This window comes from Piliocolobus tephrosceles, chromosome 18, assembly GCF_002776525.5.
Source record: "Piliocolobus tephrosceles isolate RC106 chromosome 18, ASM277652v3, whole genome shotgun sequence".
NCBI classification, from domain to species: domain Eukaryota; kingdom Metazoa; phylum Chordata; class Mammalia; order Primates; family Cercopithecidae; genus Piliocolobus; species Piliocolobus tephrosceles.
Window position 1 is genome coordinate 68,924,305 of NC_045451.1, and position 19,707 is coordinate 68,944,011.

General features: G+C 41.9%; 1 protein-coding gene across 2 annotated transcripts in view; it reads left to right on the forward strand.

The window, feature by feature from the left end:
* PTPRM (protein tyrosine phosphatase receptor type M) overlaps positions 1–19,707 on the forward strand; it is an 846,383-nt gene that overhangs the window by 686,162 nt on the left and 140,514 nt on the right. For both annotated transcript variants that reach the window (XM_023228490.2, XM_023228491.2), the window contains one exon: positions 4,426–4,613. In XM_023228490.2, the coding sequence (XP_023084258.1) occupies positions 4,426–4,613 (188 nt within the window). The remainder of the gene's footprint in view (positions 1–4,425; positions 4,614–19,707) is intronic.

A 19,707-nucleotide genomic window follows, 5' to 3' on the forward strand; every position in this document is an offset into this window, starting at 1 on the left:
TGGCACTTATAATCATACTGTTTATTATGTGTCAGATGCCACTAGGAATGAACTAAGATGTTAGCCCGGTAGGGCAGAATGCATTTAAAGTATGAAATATTCCCAGCAGGGGGTTACAGAAAAAAATCCCGTTTGTCCAATATAAGAAGGGTGAGGAGAAAAATGGCATTACCTGGCTGTGATAACCAAACAAGCATGAGCTGCTATTGCATTTGAGACGCATAAATAACCCGAGTGTATCACGGCTGTGTTCTCTTTCTACTACTAACCTTTCCGAAAAGGAGCACAACAAAAATGACTTCAAGGTATATAACAATTCATTGTAGCAAGAGTTCCATCCTCAATTGTTCGACTTCTCCTTCCTAATTCACTTGACAAGGGTTTATATCTTTGCAACATTATTTTTCCCCCTCTGCTTCTCTTTTCTCTAAGTTGTTACGATTTTTGTATAGAAGGTAATTTTTATTTTCCTAATGGTGTTCTGTGGGCTTAAGTAAGTTTGTTGCCTATGGAAAAAATGAATTAAGAAGTTTAACAATGGATATAAAACAGAGTTTTTAAATTTGGCATCATTCTGAGGGCTAACAAAGCCCACTAAACCCTCCCCCCACACACACTTTTAATACCAATTAAAAGGGAAAGAAAACTGCATTTTATTCCTTTCATAAGTGAGGGGCACAGGCTAATCTTAGGCACCAGAACAATGTAATCTACATGCAAATGACATTTGCAGAATCTTTTGATAGGCGAAGATTTGTGATTTCTTTATGTGCTGTGGCATTCATTCTGAGGTTCCTCTAGTAGATTTTCTGACCCTGGGGGAGCTGTGAGTGGGGAGGACTAAGATGTGCATTGTCAGAAGGAAGAAAATGTTCAGATTTCACAGCAGGAGTAAGATAAGCTTATTAAACAATTATCATTCTTTAAAGTCGCTGCTTTGTTATTGTGAACATTAATTACATCTTTTAAAGTTGATTAGGTTTCTTTACGGAAAGGAAATCACTTGGACAGACAATTCAAGTAGCAAAAATGATGCGCATTGTAAAAAATAAGTCACCCAGATAGAGCAATAACTGTTATCATGCATAGCTTATATAGATACCAAATGGCGGTACGTGGGAACTGCATTCCTTACATGTTAGTTGGTGCAAATGTGAATCTACGTATTGAGTAATAAGGATTGGTGAGGTTAGCACTTGAAACCAGGGAAGAATATAAGATATATATCTACTCTGGCAGTTTTGGGGGATAGTAGCAGTTATAATTTACGCAAAGACGAAAAGAAATGTTTTGCTGTGAGTCAGAGCTCGGCACAATTAAATTCTCTAGCACCTTCAGCTTCACCTTTCTCATGCTAAGGTGCCCATTACTAATGTATAGAGCTGGAGTATATCTTTACTTCATTTGCTTGTAAAAATATAGATGATTAAATGGATGGATGGATAGCTGGCTGGATGGATGGATGGATTGATAGACAGACAGACAGACAGACAGATACAACCTACCCTACCTCAAAAATATTTCATCCATTTCAACGTAAGATTTTCCAGCTAGTTTGTTTAAAATTCAAGATAATTCATAAAGAATATAGGTAGAATTAATTTTCAGTTCTTAGAAAACCATCAGAACTATTAGTGAGAAGCTTTATTTCTAATGTGCTCTTCTGCATTATTTTTAATTTAAAAAAAATGTTGAGGCTGGACACTATGGTGCAAGCATGTAATCCCAGCACTTTGGGAGGCCAATGCGGGAAGATCGCTTGATGCCAGGAGTTCAAGGCCAGCCTCGACAACATAGGGAGACCCCCATCTCTTCAAAAAATAATAATCTTAAAAAGTTAGCTGGCATGGTGGAATGCATCTGTATTCCCAGCAACTCAAGAGGCTGAGGCAGGAGGATTGCTGGAGCCCAGGAGTTTGGGGCTGCAGTAAGCTATGATAGAGCCACTGCCCTCCAACCTGAATGATGGAGAAAGACCCTGTCTCTAAAAAAAAAAAAAAAATACAAAAAAAAAAATTGTTGATGGGTAATTTTTAAACACATAAAGGAAATTAATGACCAATAATATATGTTATCAGTAATAATTCTTTTTTAAGTTAGAGAAAACTAATTAATCACTAATTTTAGTGGAATCAAGAATGTCTAGTAGTATAAGTGACCCAATTTCATAGCAGCACACAAGAAGCCTTCTATTCCCTCTTCCATATGCATGTGCTAGATAATAGGGCTCTTCTTTCAGGGACTTGGTAGTGTTTAAATGCTTGAAGATGTGTTCCACACTAGTAATGAGGCCAAGATGGCATAACGCAGCAGAGGATCCTTACATACAACAGTGACAGTGGTTGTAGCTCTGTGGATCTAAAACTTCCAAGAATACATAGCCCTGGGATCAGAGCATTGCTAGGATGCTGGCGCGTCCACGTGAAGGACCCAAATCATTTATGGGAAGTTTAGAAGGTCAACCCACCATGGAGGGCATGTTAATTATGTTCATCCCATAAGATACAAAACTGAGAGAACGAGAGAGGCACAGAGGGGAAACTAATTAATGTTCCATTTATTTTAGTATAAAGAACAGAACTTGCTGCTGGAGTAGCTCAAAGCTCAAGAGATTCAGTACTTCAGCAGGGTTCCTGTATCCCAGTTTATAAAGCTTGGCAGTTGCCAGCAAGCAAATCTGATGTGAAAATTTCCAGGTTTATTTGTGACTATTAAAATGGGAACATATGAATTGCTAAACTTCAAAGCAAATCCAAATGAAACAAAAATCATAAAATCAACTTACCACCCTTTTTTATTTTGTCTTTGTGTCTTTAGCCACGTTGTAGTGATCCAGGTGCCATTTCAGCAACAGCAACATAGCTACACTTGTGTACCACCTTTCATACCATGCATCCCCAGGTGCTTTGCGATGCAGATAGAAGTGAGGTTTCAAAACCAGGCCCTGCTAATCAAGCACCCTTGGACTAAATTTTCTTCAGAGCTGTACTTCTCAGTAAAAAATAAATAACATATGAATAACTATAGCTGAATTCCCTATTGATATACAATCTGGTAATTTTTAAAACGAATATATCTTTTATATGTTTTACATAACATTCTCATTTTAAGTGACTTTAGCATTGTATTTTGACAACACCCATCCTCAATCATAAAACTGCTAAAGGGATTCAGCGATATAATGAGTTAACCTGTAGAATATGGAATTCTTAATCTAATAGCATTTCCCTGCATTAGACATTTTTAATAGGTACCATTTCTGCAGTTCATTAACCTAATTTTCTAGTAGGCATCCATTAAAATAGAGCCTCTTTAGGCTTATTTGACCAAATTTTGACATTAATTTTATAGTACAATTTGGTTGACTTGTTCAAGAAATTTAAATGAGAAATTGTGTTGAATACAAATAAGACTTATTTAGACATTACTTGGTTCATGGGGGATGAAAAGCAATTATGATGCTAATTTTAACCTCCTTTTTGTTATTGAGTACTTAAATTCAATGCTTCCATCCTAACGTGATGGAAGAATTGAGGCTTCGCCCTCTGACCACCTCTGAATAGGAAACTTAACTGGAAAGTTAAAGCATAAAATAAAAACTACCTGTAATTATGCACGCAGTACTATTGCTTATGCCCTGTTTCCTTTTTCTCCTCCTTTTTTCTCCTGATATGTATCTTCTTAAAAGTGCCAATAAATGGTAAGTTTCCCGATTCGCCCCATGGAAGAGTTGTGGAGGGAGTGGGAGTGTGTGTCTTACTGGTAGATTCTGACGAAGCCAGCTGGTGCTGCTCTGTGCTGGCCTGCATGTTTGCCTTTGTAGAACATTCCATGTGTGATGTGTTGGTCCACAACATTTTGTCAAGCTTTCTGATACCAGAGCATGCAAAGTGATTCGTCAAAACGTTATCCCCACCAGGTTCCCTTTTATTTTTCCACTCTTCTTTGATTTCATGTATTAAGTCCACATTTCCATTGCTAGCTTTATAAGCCACACCATGTTGTGCACTTTTATTTTGCTCACAGAACATTTGTGCAGAGTTTATTTATGTCATCATACAAACTACTGAACTAATGTTTCAAAGAATACAAGACTGGTTTTGCACCAGGTGTTGATGAAGTTTCAGGCTGAAACTTTAACACACTTTAGCACTGGAAGGCTAAAGGGCTCTTCTCAATTAGCTTTGTGAAAGCAATATATCGTTTGGACTGCTTTGTAAAAGAAAGATTTCTGCGCATTCCTATGAGTATTGCCAACCCCATTTAAATTTCTAAACATTTAACTTTTCTTTTTTGCTGAGCCATCATAGGGAATTTTACAGCCCTAGGTGAGGGGATGCCAGGAGCCAGCTTCTTAGCATTCTCAGTGATGCCGACCTAGCTCCCTGGCTCTGCCTCATTTTCTCCCTGGCCTTCTTTTCCTAGATGAAACCCACACGATGGCCAGCGATACCAGCAGCCTGGTGCAGTCCCATACTTACAAGAAGCGGGAGCCGGCCGACGTGCCCTATCAGACCGGGCAGCTCCACCCCGCCATCCGGGTGGCAGACCTCCTTCAGCACATCACACAGATGAAGTGTGCCGAGGGCTACGGCTTCAAGGAGGAATACGAGGTGAGCACCAGCTCTGTGCCAGGGCTTCCCCTTCCTTCTCGGACTCCATGCCAGATGCTATGCTCCCAGTTCAATCAGAAAGCCAAAGGAACTCCCCAGCCCTGAGAAATGCCAGAAAGAGACGAAGGACGGTTGTCCCTCGGTGTTCTAGGGGGTTGGTTCCAGAACACCAGCATGTGTCCAAGTCCCAGGGTGAGCCTGTGGAACCTGAGAATCCACAAAGCCAGTCCTCCAGATCCATGGGTTTTGCATCCCAAGGATATTATATATATTCTTTTCAATCCGCATTTGATTGAATATGCAGATGCAGAACCGTAGGATTATCCAGGCCGACTGTATTTTATCCGTGGATCCACTTTCGTCTGGTAGTAAAACTTACTACCAAGTTCACATGCATTACATGGAAAAAGGAAGAATGCTTTGCCTTTTACCTTATTCTGCACAAATATACAATGAAAACAAATGTACCAGGGTCTCTTCCCCTCCCCATCCTGTTTTTTTCTCTTTTTTTCTTCCTCCCTCTGTCAGAATTAAGTTTTAGTTCCTGTCTCCCTCCCCATTCTTGATCACCTTCCTTGACTTTTCCTGTAATTACGATATTAAATCCTAATGATTTTGTAGTCATTATCTCAGGAAGAAACTGTCCACTTAAAGCAATTATAGACCAACCAACAATGTCATGTGGTGGAGATCAGACAGCAGTACAGGGACTGGCTATTGTCATGGCAGTGACAGCTGTTACTGTCTAGCCAGCCCAGAGAGCATGCCACGGTCTTGGGCTCTTGTGTGGGCCGCTGTCAGGGACATTTCTGGAAACAATGATATTCTCCGACTATATAAAATATAGGGCTTACCCCTTTCACACCCTGTGCCATTAGTTAATTCTGTTGGAAGGTCATTCAAGAACTGAAGAGGATTAATTGATCGAAGAAGTCTAATTCAAAGAAGCATGCCATCCCTTGAGTGGGTGGTGTGGGGCACAGGAAGCAGGACAGGAAAGTTGGATTGATTTTTTATGTTATTAAAATCAGTCCGCAGTCATTGATGAAGATAAAGTAGCAGGCTTACTCAGAGTAAAAATAGGATTATGTAGACAGGTGATTTTTGTAAACCTTAGAATGTGGTTCTGGTCTCATGTTCACCTAACTAGCTCAGAGTTGGGAAACATCTTGTCTGGAATGAGAGGATTTTTGAAATCTGTTTCTACCACCTGGATAGTCTGTGAGTTTCAAACTCTGTTTCTTCTCTTCTTGTGGGCACACTCACATCCCTTCATTTAATGTCCCAGCTATTGCATTGTCTTGAATTTAGCTCTCTTTCCAAGCTTGATCATCAAAGATTCATTACAGCAGTCAAAGCAACACATGGTACCACTGTTGGCGGAGCCAGTGCTACATTTCTTTTAGGAATAAAGCTTTGGTCCAAAGCAGACATAGACACACTTTGCTCTGCTAACATGTGCATCCTGGTGTATTGCCAGTGACCTCAGTTCAGAAGACTCTGAAGCCAAAGAATCCCATCCAGACCATGCCCCAGAGTTTCGTTGACGTCCAGAAAATATTTTCGGTTGAAGTTCTGCATTTTAGCAACCCTGAAATTCCTAGATTCATCTTTAGCAATTCAATGTGTAAATTCAGTGAAATTGACTGCCTTTGCATATTACCTCATGCACTTTGAAAGTCTAGCTTAGGAATTAATCGCATTAAGAGTGAGACTTCCAAAAGCTTAATATCATATGAAAGACAAAATTAGGTTATTGAGAAAATATAAGCCTAATGAATTAGGGATGACGTCTAAGTTCTATCCAGTATTCGGAATGCTGCAGATATTGCTGAAATGTTTATTAAAAATGTTAATGTCAAAGCAATTAGTTCTAGGCTCAGATAACAATTCATGAAATAACCTGAGCCCAATTTTTCATGAACTGTTTAAAAATACCTACTTCCTATAACATGCTATAGACAATGCATATTTGAAAGATGTAGAAAATGTTTCCCATTCAAATCTTCTGAATAAATATGGTTTATAAGTATAAACCGAAATATTGTATACTAATGTTAACCATATTATGACTGACAACTAATTTAGTTGCCAAAATAAAATGTTGTATTCATTAACTACTTTGCAGAAAACTTTTTCTCATTTTAGCTATTCCGTGATCAGAGAGGACTGCTAAAAAGTGAATACTTTTAAACCCTAAAGCCATTGTTAATTTAAGAAAAAAGAAGGAAAGGAAATAATGAACAAAGCACAGATACTAGAGATAAAATCAGGAACAAATGGGAAGGAGCTGTTGGGAGGAGGATGAAACGAGCAGTTCTGTTAGGAGTAATCCCGTCACTGAGTGCTGTGCCCCTCGTGCCGCCCTCCTGGAGGGACGCTGACGTTGTCGTCTAGTGGGGCGGATGACAGGGAAGTGAGGAGTGGCGAAGGTGGGCAGGTGTGCCTGTGCCATGGCTGCGGGGAGAAGGGGACGCCCCTAAGAAGCGTATGTCGTGGAATGACATGCTCTGGTCTTGATGGAGGCACCGCCAGGCTTCCGGGAACTGGTGGTGAAGTGGAAGGTCCCAGACTGCAGGTCCTCATTTGTTCCACTTTCTCTAACCCCAGGGAGGTGTTACTCTCATGAGAATCTGGAAAATCCTCAAACAGTTATTTTTTGGAAATTCATTTAGTGTTAAGACCTCTAACAAAACAGACCTCTTTCCATCGTGCTGTAAAGTCTGCATCCTTTTCATTAACACATGCCCAGAGTCAAGAGTGCTAACTGGTGTAGTGGGAGTCTCTGTGCTACTCGGAGAGGCCATCCCACCCAACATATACTGAGAGGTTGTGGTTTGGAGCACAGGCTCTGGCACCACACTGCCTGCATTCAAACTCAGCTCTGCTGCTTAGCTGTGTGACCTGGGCAAGTTATCTAACCTCTCTGGGCCTCAGTTTCCAAATCTATAAATAAAATAATTATGGTATCAATCTCAAAAGGTTGTTGTGAGGAGTAAATCATTTTAATGTAGGTGCTAGAATTGTATTTGGCATATAGTAAGTGTTCATTTGAAGTGTTAGTAGAAGAAAAAAAATACTAACGTATAATAAGATCCAAGAGCAGAAGTTCACACCATGTTCTTTATAGGGAAACTTTGTTATACTGAGGTTTCGGTAAAACTCTCGTCTCTTGTGCGTAGCAGTCTGAGGATAGAGTGAGCCACATGTTATGGACAGGGGTTATACTTTTGCTTCATCTCCAGGGCTGGATAATTTTCTTACCATGTACCATATATCATCAAAAATTCCTGTTAACAAGTAACTTACAAACAGATAGACTAGACTCTATGGATTAAGAGTTTAAGAACTGAGAAAATAAATCTTAAAAAATATATGCTGTCATGTATTATTGCTGTAATAGTGTTTCCATATCTAAGTTGGAGAGTCCTGAGGAGTACTATAACTCTAGACTGCAGAATCCTCCTGCCAAGTTATTGGTTGCTGCATTGGTGTCTTTGGCACGGTAGGATTTGGGGAAGAGTTCAATTTTACCAATCATACGCTGCACGTGGCACCAGGGATACGGAGGAGAGCTGCTTCTCCCTGTCCCTGACGGGGAGGCTGACAGGGCAGGAGAAGGCAGCCGGGTAATGACTGCAGTTTGTCCAGTCAAACCCTGCACCCTCTAAGAGAGATGCCCAAGCATACTCTGAAGGCCAGTGCGGTCACCTGAGCCAGCCAAGAGCAAGGATGACTTCTCTCCTGGAAGATGAGTGGGAGTTGACCAGGAGAAGGTGAAAGAGGGTAGCAGTCCAGGTAGACCCAAAAGCAGGAGAATGGGGTTCTCTGGGGAAATGGCAGGAGAGCTATATGCCTGAGTCCCAGGAGGGCTGCTCTGTGGGATGAGGGGGATCAGGGCTCCCATCACCAAAAGCACCTCCTGTGTCACACTGAGAGGTTTGGATGCCATTATAGAAGCAGTAAAAGAGAAGAAAGACTCAAATAGCCCGAGTCTCATTCGTGTACTTGGATGGAGAGCATTTAGTCTGAACAGCTCAGTTTTAAAATATTATTTGTATGAGGCATACAGGCAATTGCTTAAAAGGTAGTACCCCAAAAAAGTGAAGGAGAAAGGGAATGTGTGTTTTCTTTAAAAGTTCCTGGTGTTCTATCTGTATTCAAAAATCCTGTGGAATGCTTGGCTTCAAGACTTGTTGAAGCAGTGAATTACTTCAGTACTGAAGCATCTTTGGGGATAAATCTAAAGAATGGCTCTGGTAGTTGCTGTGACTCTGTGTAATCGTCGCATCGGCCTTTCTGGTCTTCTTCAATCTGTGTATATCAGGAAACGCCAGTCATTTACGTTGTAAAATATTTTTGAAGTAGTGATGTTCTTTCTGCTGAACAGGTTTCAACCAATTCTTCTTTATTGTTTTCAAGACAGTGGTGTCTCAAAATTGGCCTAAACACAGAAGGATTCATTACTGATCAAGCAGCCGACAGAAGTATGTCCAAACAAGAGCAGACCATGCGGTGGGGATGAGATGGAGCAGAGCTCAGTGCAGATTTTTTATTTGATTTTGTTCTAACAAGATAGTCATATGGCACCTCTCACCAGGGAGATGCAATAATTTGATTCAAAAGAAACTCAGACATGAATCACAATAAAGAAGTAAACATGATGAATTGAACAGAAAATGGCACGTTGTCCACAGAGAGTGGCCTTTCTCCTCCAGAGAAAGACGAGCGGAAAGGGCAAGCTTGTTTATGTTGCTGTGAGAGAATCGCTGCGTGGTTCCTCTGACAAGCAAAGGGCAGGCTGTGCTAAGCCCCTGGGGGAGACCTATGGGCTTCCCAGAAGAGTAGAAGAGAGAGCGTTTACGCTGGGGACAGACAGGTCAGACCCAGCCACCTGCCCCACGCAGACTTCCGGGCCTTTCTCAGCTGGAGTTGAACAGAGACGTTTGCCATGACTGCAGCTCTGCCCTGAACCCTCACACCCAGCCCTAGACAGGGGTGTGCTGCACCCCTTGTAAGTGGCTTGATACCACGTCAGGTCCAACGTCGTGGTGATCCTGTGCGAGTGGGGAGTGAGTTCCTCCCCCTCTGTAGTCCCCAAAGGACCTTTGATGGCTCGACATTTTTTTATGCCTCCATTTTTGAACTGATTCTAAGTCCCTTTGGAGATCCAGGCAGAAAGACAACCAACCCTAAGTAGGAAAACGGCCAAGTTATTCTGAAAGAATATGTTTTACTATAACTGTAAAATTAAGATAAAGAAAGGACGTCAATTGAAGCCTACTTCCAGAGAGGATGTCCTGAAAAACGCAGGTGGTACTATTTTATTAGCTAATAGTGTCACTCTGGGGCACAAAAAATTGTTTCCAGTTGCTAGAACTGAAACGAAACGTATCAAAGGCCGAAGTAACTCTTTCCATCCTATTCTTAAAAAAAAAAGCAAAAACAAAAAAAGTGTGTTTGTGCGTGTATGTATCTAAATATATTTAGAAAAGCATTATCTTTATCCTACCTACTTTTTTTTGTTTGTGTGTTTTGTTTTGTTTTTGAGACAGTGTCTTGCTCTGTCACCCAGACTGAGGTGCAGTTGCTCAGTCTCAGCTTACTGCAGCCTCTACCTCTAGATTAAAGCGATACTCAAGCCTCAGCCTCCTGAAAGCTGGGACTACAGGCTCGCACGACCATGCCCGGCTAATTTTTGTATTTTTAGTAGAGGTGGCTTTTCGCCATGTTAGCCAGGCTGGTCTCAAACTCCTGATCTCAAGTAATCTGCTTGCCTCAGCCTCCCAAAATGCTAGGATTACAGGCATAAGCCACTGTGCTTGGTCCCACATACTTTTCTTATATTATGCCTCTCTGCTGGGCACAATCACTGGTGATTAATTTTGTAGTTGAACGTGAAGATTGTTTTTTAGCTCAGTTTAAACTGGGGAATTGAAAACGTTATGCCAGAATCTTCAGGATTAGGTGCAACCTATGAAGTTTTCTGAGGAACCTGTATTTTCTTTAAACACGTCTGTCTCCTTGTAGCTCCCTTTAGGTCTTTTTTAAACATAAGTGCTGTATGTCCCCCCACCTCTTATCCTTCCCCCATTTTCTAAGTAAAACAGCTGACTTTGTTAAATGCAAGCTCAGTGTTTTATTTGCTGCCTTTGTCTATATTTGACAAAGCTGTGGCAACTTAAGAAAAATTATTATTAAAATGTCTCACCTGCCCTCTAAAATCTTGCTTTTTTTTTTTTTTTGAGACTGAGTCTTGCTCTTTGGCCCAGGCTGGAGTGCAGTGGTGCCATCTCAGTTCACGGCAACCTCCGCCTCCTGGGTTCAAGCGATTTTCCCAACTCAACCTCCCAAGTAGCTGGAGCTATAGGCACACCTGGCTAATGTTGTCTTTTTAGTAGAGTTTTTCACCATGTTGGCCAGGCTGGTCTCTAACTTCTGACCTCTAGGTGATCCACCCATCTCAGCCTCCCAAAGTGTTGGGATTACGGGCATGAGCCACCATGTCTAGCCCAAAATCTCACTCTTATTTACTTGCCTTCTACCTCAGTGAAGCCAGCTGTTCTTGTCTGTTTAATGTTGCTACAACAGAATACCCGAGGCTGGGTCATTTGTAAAGAAAAAAGGTTCTGCAAGCTGGGAAGGAGCGAAGCATGGCACTGTCCTGGTGAGGGCCTTGTGCTAAGTCGAAGAGGAGGTGGACACGTGCAGTGAGAGAGGACCAAACAGGAGGAGCATTGCTTTTTTTGTTTTTTTGTTTTTAAGAGACAGGGTCTCACTCTGTTGCCCAGGCTGGAGTGTAGTAGTATAATCATAGCCTACTACAGCCTTGACCTCCTCAGCTCAAGAAATCCTCCCACTCAGCCTCCTAAGTAGCTGGGACCACAGGCGCGCACCACCAAGCCCAGCTAACTTTTTTATTTTTTTGTAGAGACAGGGTCTCACTGTGTTGCTGAGGCTGGTCTTGAACTCCTGGACTCAAGCGATCCTCCCACCTCTGCCCCTCAAAGCACTGGAGCTACAGGCATGAACCACCTCACCCGGAATTGCTCTGTAACAACCGGCTGTTGTGCTAACTAAGCCAGTTTTGCCAGAGCACGACTCACTTGTGAGCATGAGGATGGCACCAACCCATTCATGAGGGACCTACTCCCCTGATCCAAACACCTCCCACTGGGCCCCGTCTCCCAACACTGCCACACCAGGGACCAGATTTCAACATGAGTTTTGTTGGGGACAAGCAAACCATATTCAAACCGTAGCACCAGCATATCCTACAAAAAGCACTCCCGGAAAGCCACCGCTCTCTGCAGAGATCGCAGTTCTGACTCCCTCCCTTCAGACGCCCTTCCATGGGAAAGGCCTTGAGTTGGGCAGGACAAGCCCTGGAAGTTGGAGACTAGCCCAGCAGCAGGGTGTGAGAGGAGGGCACCCTGGGCACCTGGGCTCCCCCTTGTTGGGAGTTGGTTGGCAGAGGGATAATTGCACATACTTCTAGACGTCTTTTCAGAATGGTGCACAGCAGCCCCTTTGCTGGTTTTTGCACAGAGAAGCAGGGGCAGGTGGAATCAAAGGCACTTTGTGTTACTCAGCTGACAGAACATCGCCTGTGCACAGCTGGTTCGTAGATTATGTGTGCAGTCCAGAGGGGGAGGCGCCCCTTCCCTCACCTCCAGCCCACACGCTTTTCAGATGTGCTTTTCAGTTCCTGCTTCGTATTCCGAGGGACCAGCTGAGTCAATCAATTGGCACAATCAGTGCAGGTTGTTTTCTGTGCCATAGGATACAAAACAAACAAAACAAAACCATTGAAGACTAAGGATGGGGAGCTAGGGGTGGGGAGGCACTGGCAGGCACTGTAAATGCATTAAGAATCACGCAGCTGCGTCTCCGATGGCTGAAGCAGCCAAGCGATTTTTGACGTTCCTTTTTCCTTTAATTATTATGGTGCTGGTAAGCCAGGTCCATAAGAAAATGATAAACACTTCTCTCTGAAATTTTGAGATGGCTTCAAGCTATTTGGGCAAGTAGGGTGTATGTGTTTATAGGTCCTTTCTTAGTGGGTGAAAGTTTCTGCATATTTTTTAAAAATGAATAGAGAGAGTTGGTTTTGACATGAATATTTGGTTTATTTTTTTCTAAAGTACCAGTAGAAGAGTGAGTTTTTATGTGTTGTCTGCTCCACTCAGTGTGCTGCTTTCGGGGCCTCTTTCACGTTAGCTAATTTTTTATGCGGTTTTCTTTTGCCCTTGCCTCTGATGACATCAGGCATACAGGCTCAAACTTCAGAACATTAGATTAAAAATTGTTATTTCCTACAGCTGTCCATGCTCCCACTGATGATAATTCATGGCAGTCAACATTTTCCAATTTGTGTGAAGCACTTCTAGGCAACTGTCTGGTTTCCATTTTGAAGAATTTTCTTAGGTTATTAGAATTTTCTTTAACCTGAAAGAAGTTAAGCAGTTTTCCCACTTGTTAACATGCTTTTAGTGTCAGATGCCATTAGCCACAAGTGCCTTCTTGGAGGACCTGGCCCAGAAGGGATAGTGAACGTGCTTGTGTGCAAGCATCTGCGGACCTTATGTTTGTCTGGTACTGGTCCTGCTTTTGATTAGTTTGATGCTGTCATCACCCACTAACATGGTCAAAGTAGATTTTTCATGGTTGCCATTGCCCCTGCCTCTCCCTCATCTCCACACCAGCAGGCTCAAGTCCCAACTGTTCTCTCTCCTCCCCGTTTTGAGTGGCTCCCCTCTCTTCCCTGCCCTAGGGCCTGCCCTGATCACTTGTCTATGCCATTGGAAGAGTCCCCTGACTTATCTCCCTACCTTGTCTTTCCCATTCAAATCTGTTCTGGACTGTGCAACCAATTTTCTTTGTAAGACATAGATGTTATCATGTTTGATGGATGCTCAAGACTATGCCATGGATTCTTTCCAAAAATAAGAACCTCAGCATAGCATGTTCAGCCCTCTGTGCCACGACCTCACCCTGTGTTTCAGGCTTTCATTGTAATGCAGGTGCTTCCCACCATGCAGGCTCTGCTCTGCTTCTGCTCATGTACTCACCACCTTGCCACTCACCACCAGGCCTCCAGGGTTCATGCTGCAGGTTGTGGCCTCTGCCTGGCATGACTTCAGCTCCTCCTTCACTTGCCACATCCATTCAGACACAGCTCAGATGTGACTGCCCCCCAGGCTGTCCCTGATCCCAACAAGAAACAACCATTTCCCCCACAGTCTCACAGCTCTGTGTTTGAATAATATAGTAAGCAATATATTAACTGATAATACAGTAGGCAGTATATTAATTGATGTATTCAGTACGTATTTGACAAACAATACTGAATATGTGCTGAATTGATTTCTGTGTAGTTACGCTTTGTAATTCATATTTGATGAATTGATTGCTGCATATTTAAACACATACACCTGTGCCTGGGGAAATGATAGAGATGGATATAGAACAATTAAAAAATACAAGCTCAGGATGTTACAAATCGTCGTATAGGATCAAGTGGGCTAGCAGTATCCAGTCAGAAAAACTGTACTGACCAACTTGAACCTGATCAATGCTGATCACCTAAAAATGGAAAGCGTAGATATATTCCATTTGGTCATTTTAGTTGACCAAATGCCAACCTATGTTTAAAAATTTGAGGATAGACTTTTTTTTTTTTTCAAGATAGAGTCTCACTCTGCTGCCCAGGATGGAATGGAGTGGTACAGTCTGGGTTCACTGCAACCTCCATCTGCCAGGTACAAGAGATTCTCCCCCCTCAGCCTCCTGAGTAGCTGGGACTACAGGCATGCACCACCACACCGGGCTAATTTTTGTAGTTTTAGTAGAGACAGGGTTTCCCCATGTTGTCCAGACTGGTCTCGAACTCCTGACCTCTGGTGATCCACCTGCCTAGGGCTGCCAAAGTGCTGGGATTACAGGTGTGAGCCACCACTCCCAGCTGAGGATAGGCATTTTTAATACATGTTTGCTTTACATTTCTTTTTTAACCTTGTGGCAGAAATGAAGTATATTTGGTCTTTGTCCCTGGTTCCTGACACTGAGCTCTTAAAACCCTTGGGATTTTATGAGTGACAAGAGCATCTTTTACTAAAACCTAACTTTATGCTAATGATGACTTAGAGTGGAGCCCTTAGCTAGCCTCAGGATGGGGTGGGTCTCCAGAAAAACCTAATGATTAGAGAGCTGGAAGTTTTTCAGCCCCACACACCAAACTCCAGCGAAGCAGGGTAGAGGCAGCTAGAGATCACACTCTCTAAAAACTCTTCAACAAGCTGTGATGAGCTTCTGGGCTGCTGAATATCTACATGGGGGTGCTGGGTGGTGGCACATCCACAGAGGGCATGGAAGCTTGGCGTTCTGGCCCGATACCCAGGCCTACACACCTGTTCATCTGGTTGCTTGCCTGTTTCCTTTATAATATCCTTTATAATAGACCAGTAAATGTGTGTTCCCTGAGTTCTGTGAGCTGCTCTAGCGAATTAATTAAACCTAAGGAGGATGTCGTGGGAACCCTGATTGATAGTATAGAAGACAGCCTACTACCAGGGACTGGCATCTGAAGGCGGGGGTGCCATTTTGTGGGACTGAGCCCTCAGCCTATGGGATCTGACTCCGGGTAGAAAGTGTCAGAATGGAAGCCAATGAGAGGACACGGAGTTGATGTCCACTGGAGAGTTGCTTGGTGTGGAAAAATCCCGCACATCTGATCACAGCAGTGTTCTGTGCTGGGCTGAATGTGCGGGAGGAGGAAAAGCACTTTGGCTTTTTCCTATCTCTTACCAACCCCTATTAGAAGCAATGTAGAATTATTTACATGAGACTCCAGTGCATTTCATAACATAACTATTCCGTGTTATGGAGCATGACTATTCCAACAAAGAAACTCTATGTCATCAAAGACAGTTTCTCAGCTCATAAAGGCATTTCAGAAGCGAGTAAGACTTTGAAGCCTGGACTTTCCATAAGTCTTTCTTGGCTGCTAGAACTTTCATGATGTTAAGAGTATCTGCCCTTGTCTGACACCTACTATATCGGCACTGTACAAAGAACACACACTGGGCCAGGTACGGTGGCTCACTCCTGTAATCCCAGCACTTTGGGAGGCCAAGGCGGGCGGATCACGAGGTCAGGGGATCAAGACCATCCTGGCCAACATGGTGAAACTCCGTCTCTACTAAAATACAAAAAATTAGCTGGGCTTGGTGGCGGGTGCCTGTAGTCCCAGCGACTTGGGAGGCTGAGGCAGGGGAATCACTTGAACCAAGGAGGCAGAGGTTGCAGTGAGCAGAGATGCGAGATCGTGCCACTGTACTCTAGCCTGGCGACAGAGCAAGACTCCATCTCAAAAAAAAAAAAAAAAAGTACACACCTACACACACAGCACACACAGAGATGTGTATTTCTAACCACAATGCTGTTACATTACTATCAAACCCATTTTCCAGATGAGAAAATGAGTCAGAATTTAAGTAACTCACCCCAGGCTGTCCTGTCTAGAGTGGCAGGCAGGCTGCAGCAACACAAAGCCTGTGTTCTTTCTACTGAAGCACATTACTTCCGTACGAAACTCCGTGGAGACACAGACCTATGGAAATTAACCTTGTGTTTTATTGATGTGACTTGTGATTTCATGGCAGGAGTGTTCGTTTTCCTCTCCGCTGTTGTGTTTGCTTTGAACAGCGGTTTGTCCTTTGGCAGAGGACCCATCTAGCCTGGGGCCCTGTTGGCAGCGCCAACTCTGGTGCGTTTCAGCAGCTCAGCAGCAGCAGATGCTGTCCATTAATCTCACTCAGGGTCTCAGCTCTGTGACATGAGGTCACTGCACCATTGCTTCTCCCTGCTCTAGCTTCTCATTGTCTGAGGAATGCAGGAAAATCATTCTGATGATATCCGCCAGCCTGGCTCATCTGGCTTGACCAGTTCTAGGCTAACATCAAGCTACAGCTCTCGAGAGCCGTAGATTCCATGTGCTGCTCTCCTAGATCATTACGTGGCTGCCAACCAACCTAGCAGCAGGAAGAAGGGAGAAGAGAAGGAGAAGACAAGTTTGTAAACCTGAGTTGTGTTTGAAAGCCCAAGGATTTCTAAAAAATCTTCTCTAGAAGTTGATGAATCTTTTTTCAATGGAATGATATAAAATAACTGACAATCTTATTAACCTCATGGCAGAGCCAAGATAACACCTTACACTTTGATTAAATGATGCAAAAAATAACCAGTTGAAAAGTCAATGTTTTTTTTTCAAAGAATAGTGCTGTGTTATAGAAAGGACAGTGGATTAGGAATTAGAAGGCAAATGTGGGTCGTGGTTCCTCTCTGCGAACTCTCTATAACACTGGAACATTGAGGAAATCACGGAACTTCCATGAAGCAACTTCTATCGGTTGTGACAGCAACTACTCACAAAATATCTGTGATATTAGCGGTAGTACGGTCTCCTTAGAGATGCTGGATTTCCAGTTGGATGGGCGTATTCTCATGGATGGAATGTTTTCCAGTGGGCGACACTAACTGGCTGTTGGAGATCTGTGTGGGGACACGGCCGTCACGTACGATCCACAGGCACTTCTGTGGTTCTCTGTGGCTGGTTCTGATTTTATTCCAAGTTTCTGAATGAAGTGGTTTCTATCCCATTGTGCCCTTCCTATCTTTTCTTCCTCTCTCTCCCCTCATTTCAGCCTCCTCCCATTCTCACTTCTAACCCCTACCGTATCTCCAAAACACTGGGAAGTCTGCATTGAGATGATAAGGTCATAGTATTAGCACACGTTTGTATCAAGTTCTCACAGTGTCTGAAATGTGGTTATGATTCCATGATGTCTCTAATCCCTGTTCACCCAGTTCTTAGGAATCAAGGGCAACCCCACTTGGGTCCCCTTCCATGCTGTGGAAGCTTTGTTCTTTCGCTCTTCACAATAAACCTTGCTACTGCTCAAAAAAAAAAAAAAGAACAAAAAAGAATCATGAATGATAAGGAAATATATGGACTAAATGTTTGGAATTACTTAATAATGTTTCACATTTTACAGTGTGTAAATTAGTATCATTGTCACATGTATCATTCAGAACACAGTAATATTGAATTAGAGCCCATATTTTTGACCTGTCATGTCACGGAAAAGAAAGAGGACATGCTGACTTTTCCAATTTCTTCTGTTGTCTCTTCTGAAATAAAGTAGTTTTATGTCCATCATTGAAATATAATAAAATTGGCAGGGCGCGGTGGCTCATGCCTGTAATCCCAGCACTTTGGGAGGCCAAGGCAGGCAGATCACAAGGTCAGGAGTTCGAGACCAGCCTGGCCAATATGGTGAAACCCCATCTCTACTAAAGTAGCAAAATTAGCCAGGTGTGATGGCAGACACTTGTAGTCCCAGCTACTTGGGAGGCTGAGGCAGGAGAATTGCCTGAACCCAGGAGGCAGAGATTGCAGTGAGGCAAGATCATGCCACTGCACTCCAGCCTAGGCAACAGAGCGAAACTGTCTCAAAAGAAAACAAAAAACGAAAAAAGAATTCACCCATATTTTTCATTGTGCTGTAGATTTTTAAAACTTCTTCACTCCCTTTATCTTCTATTATCACCCTTTAGGGAGACATGGAAAACCTTTTATCTGTTTACTTCAGGGAAATTATATGAGATACTGAATAATTGTAATGTATGCAATGTTAATTATAAATACGCAGCATATGTTTTTATACGTATTGTATTTATGTGCTTTAGGTAATTATGCATGTGAGCTCCTTGCCAATTTTATGGCCAAAATATTTTACTTGGCTGATTACTAAGTGTATTTTAAGCTTACTTCTTGAAACATGAAGAGAATATACTATAAATCCAATTAACATAATTTATCTGCCTAAAGAGAATGGTTGCTTTTATTTATTTTTTTTTTTCTCTATTTTAATGATGAAAAACAGTTGTAACAGTATGGAGTACTTAATTTGTGTTTAAAGCTTTCCAGGCCCAATTTTGTTGTTTTCTTTTAAGAGGAAAAGATAATTTTTAAAGAAATTTGGAAATTTTAAAGAAAGCATTAAAAAAATCACCTACAACTCACTATCAGTTTTCAGTAATTTTCTGTCTAATATTTTAAGACATTACAATCTTAATATAGTTTCATATCTTATTTTTACACTTAATGTTATATCCCAAATGTTTCCTTTATCTTTGCCATGAACACTGCTATAAATAACTCTTTAGATTTACCTCCAGTGCTTTCTAAAGATATATTTAAAGAGATGAAACTACTAGTTCAAAGTATATAAAATGCTTAAGATTCATTACATACTCCTGTTTTGACAATCTGGTTTCATGAAGGTTGCATCAGCTCACATTCGCATCAGCCCTCTGTAAGAATGGTTACTTCAGTTCCTCCCTAAAATGGCTATTAAACTTCTAAAAAATCTTTACCAATTTGATGAGTGAATTATTTCCTTATTGTTCCGTTGGAAGCTGTCTTCATATGTTTACTGATCATGTGAAAATTTTCTTTTGTGAATTGTTCATGTCCTTTGCATCTTTATCTACTAGAGTATTATTTGTCTTCTGCTTATGTGTGTAAGCTCTTTTATTGCCTACCTTGCCTTTCTTCTATAGAAACATGTTGTTAATTCTCAGTATTTGTGTTTCCATAATTTTAGAATGACCTAGTCCGTGGGAAACGTGGACAATTCAGACAGTCAGCTTTAGGAAAAATTCTGTATAGTTTTGTTTGAAATTGCATGGGATGCATTTATAAATCTTGGAAGAATTGTCTTCTTGGCAATATTAGGTGTTCCTATCCATTAATATGATTTATGCCTCCATTTGTTTGGATCTTCTTTAACGTTTTTCAATAAAGCTTCAAAATCTTCCTTATAAATTCTATACATCTTTTGGTTTGATAAGATTAAAGTATGCCAACTAATTGGATAGCCTGGAAGAACTGGATAAGGTCCTAGAAACGTACAACTTATTAATGAAGAAATAGAAAACTCAATATAGCAATAACAAGGAGAATCAATCACTAATCAAAAATCTCCCACAAAGAAAAGTTCATGTCCAGATGGTTTTACTGGAACATTTA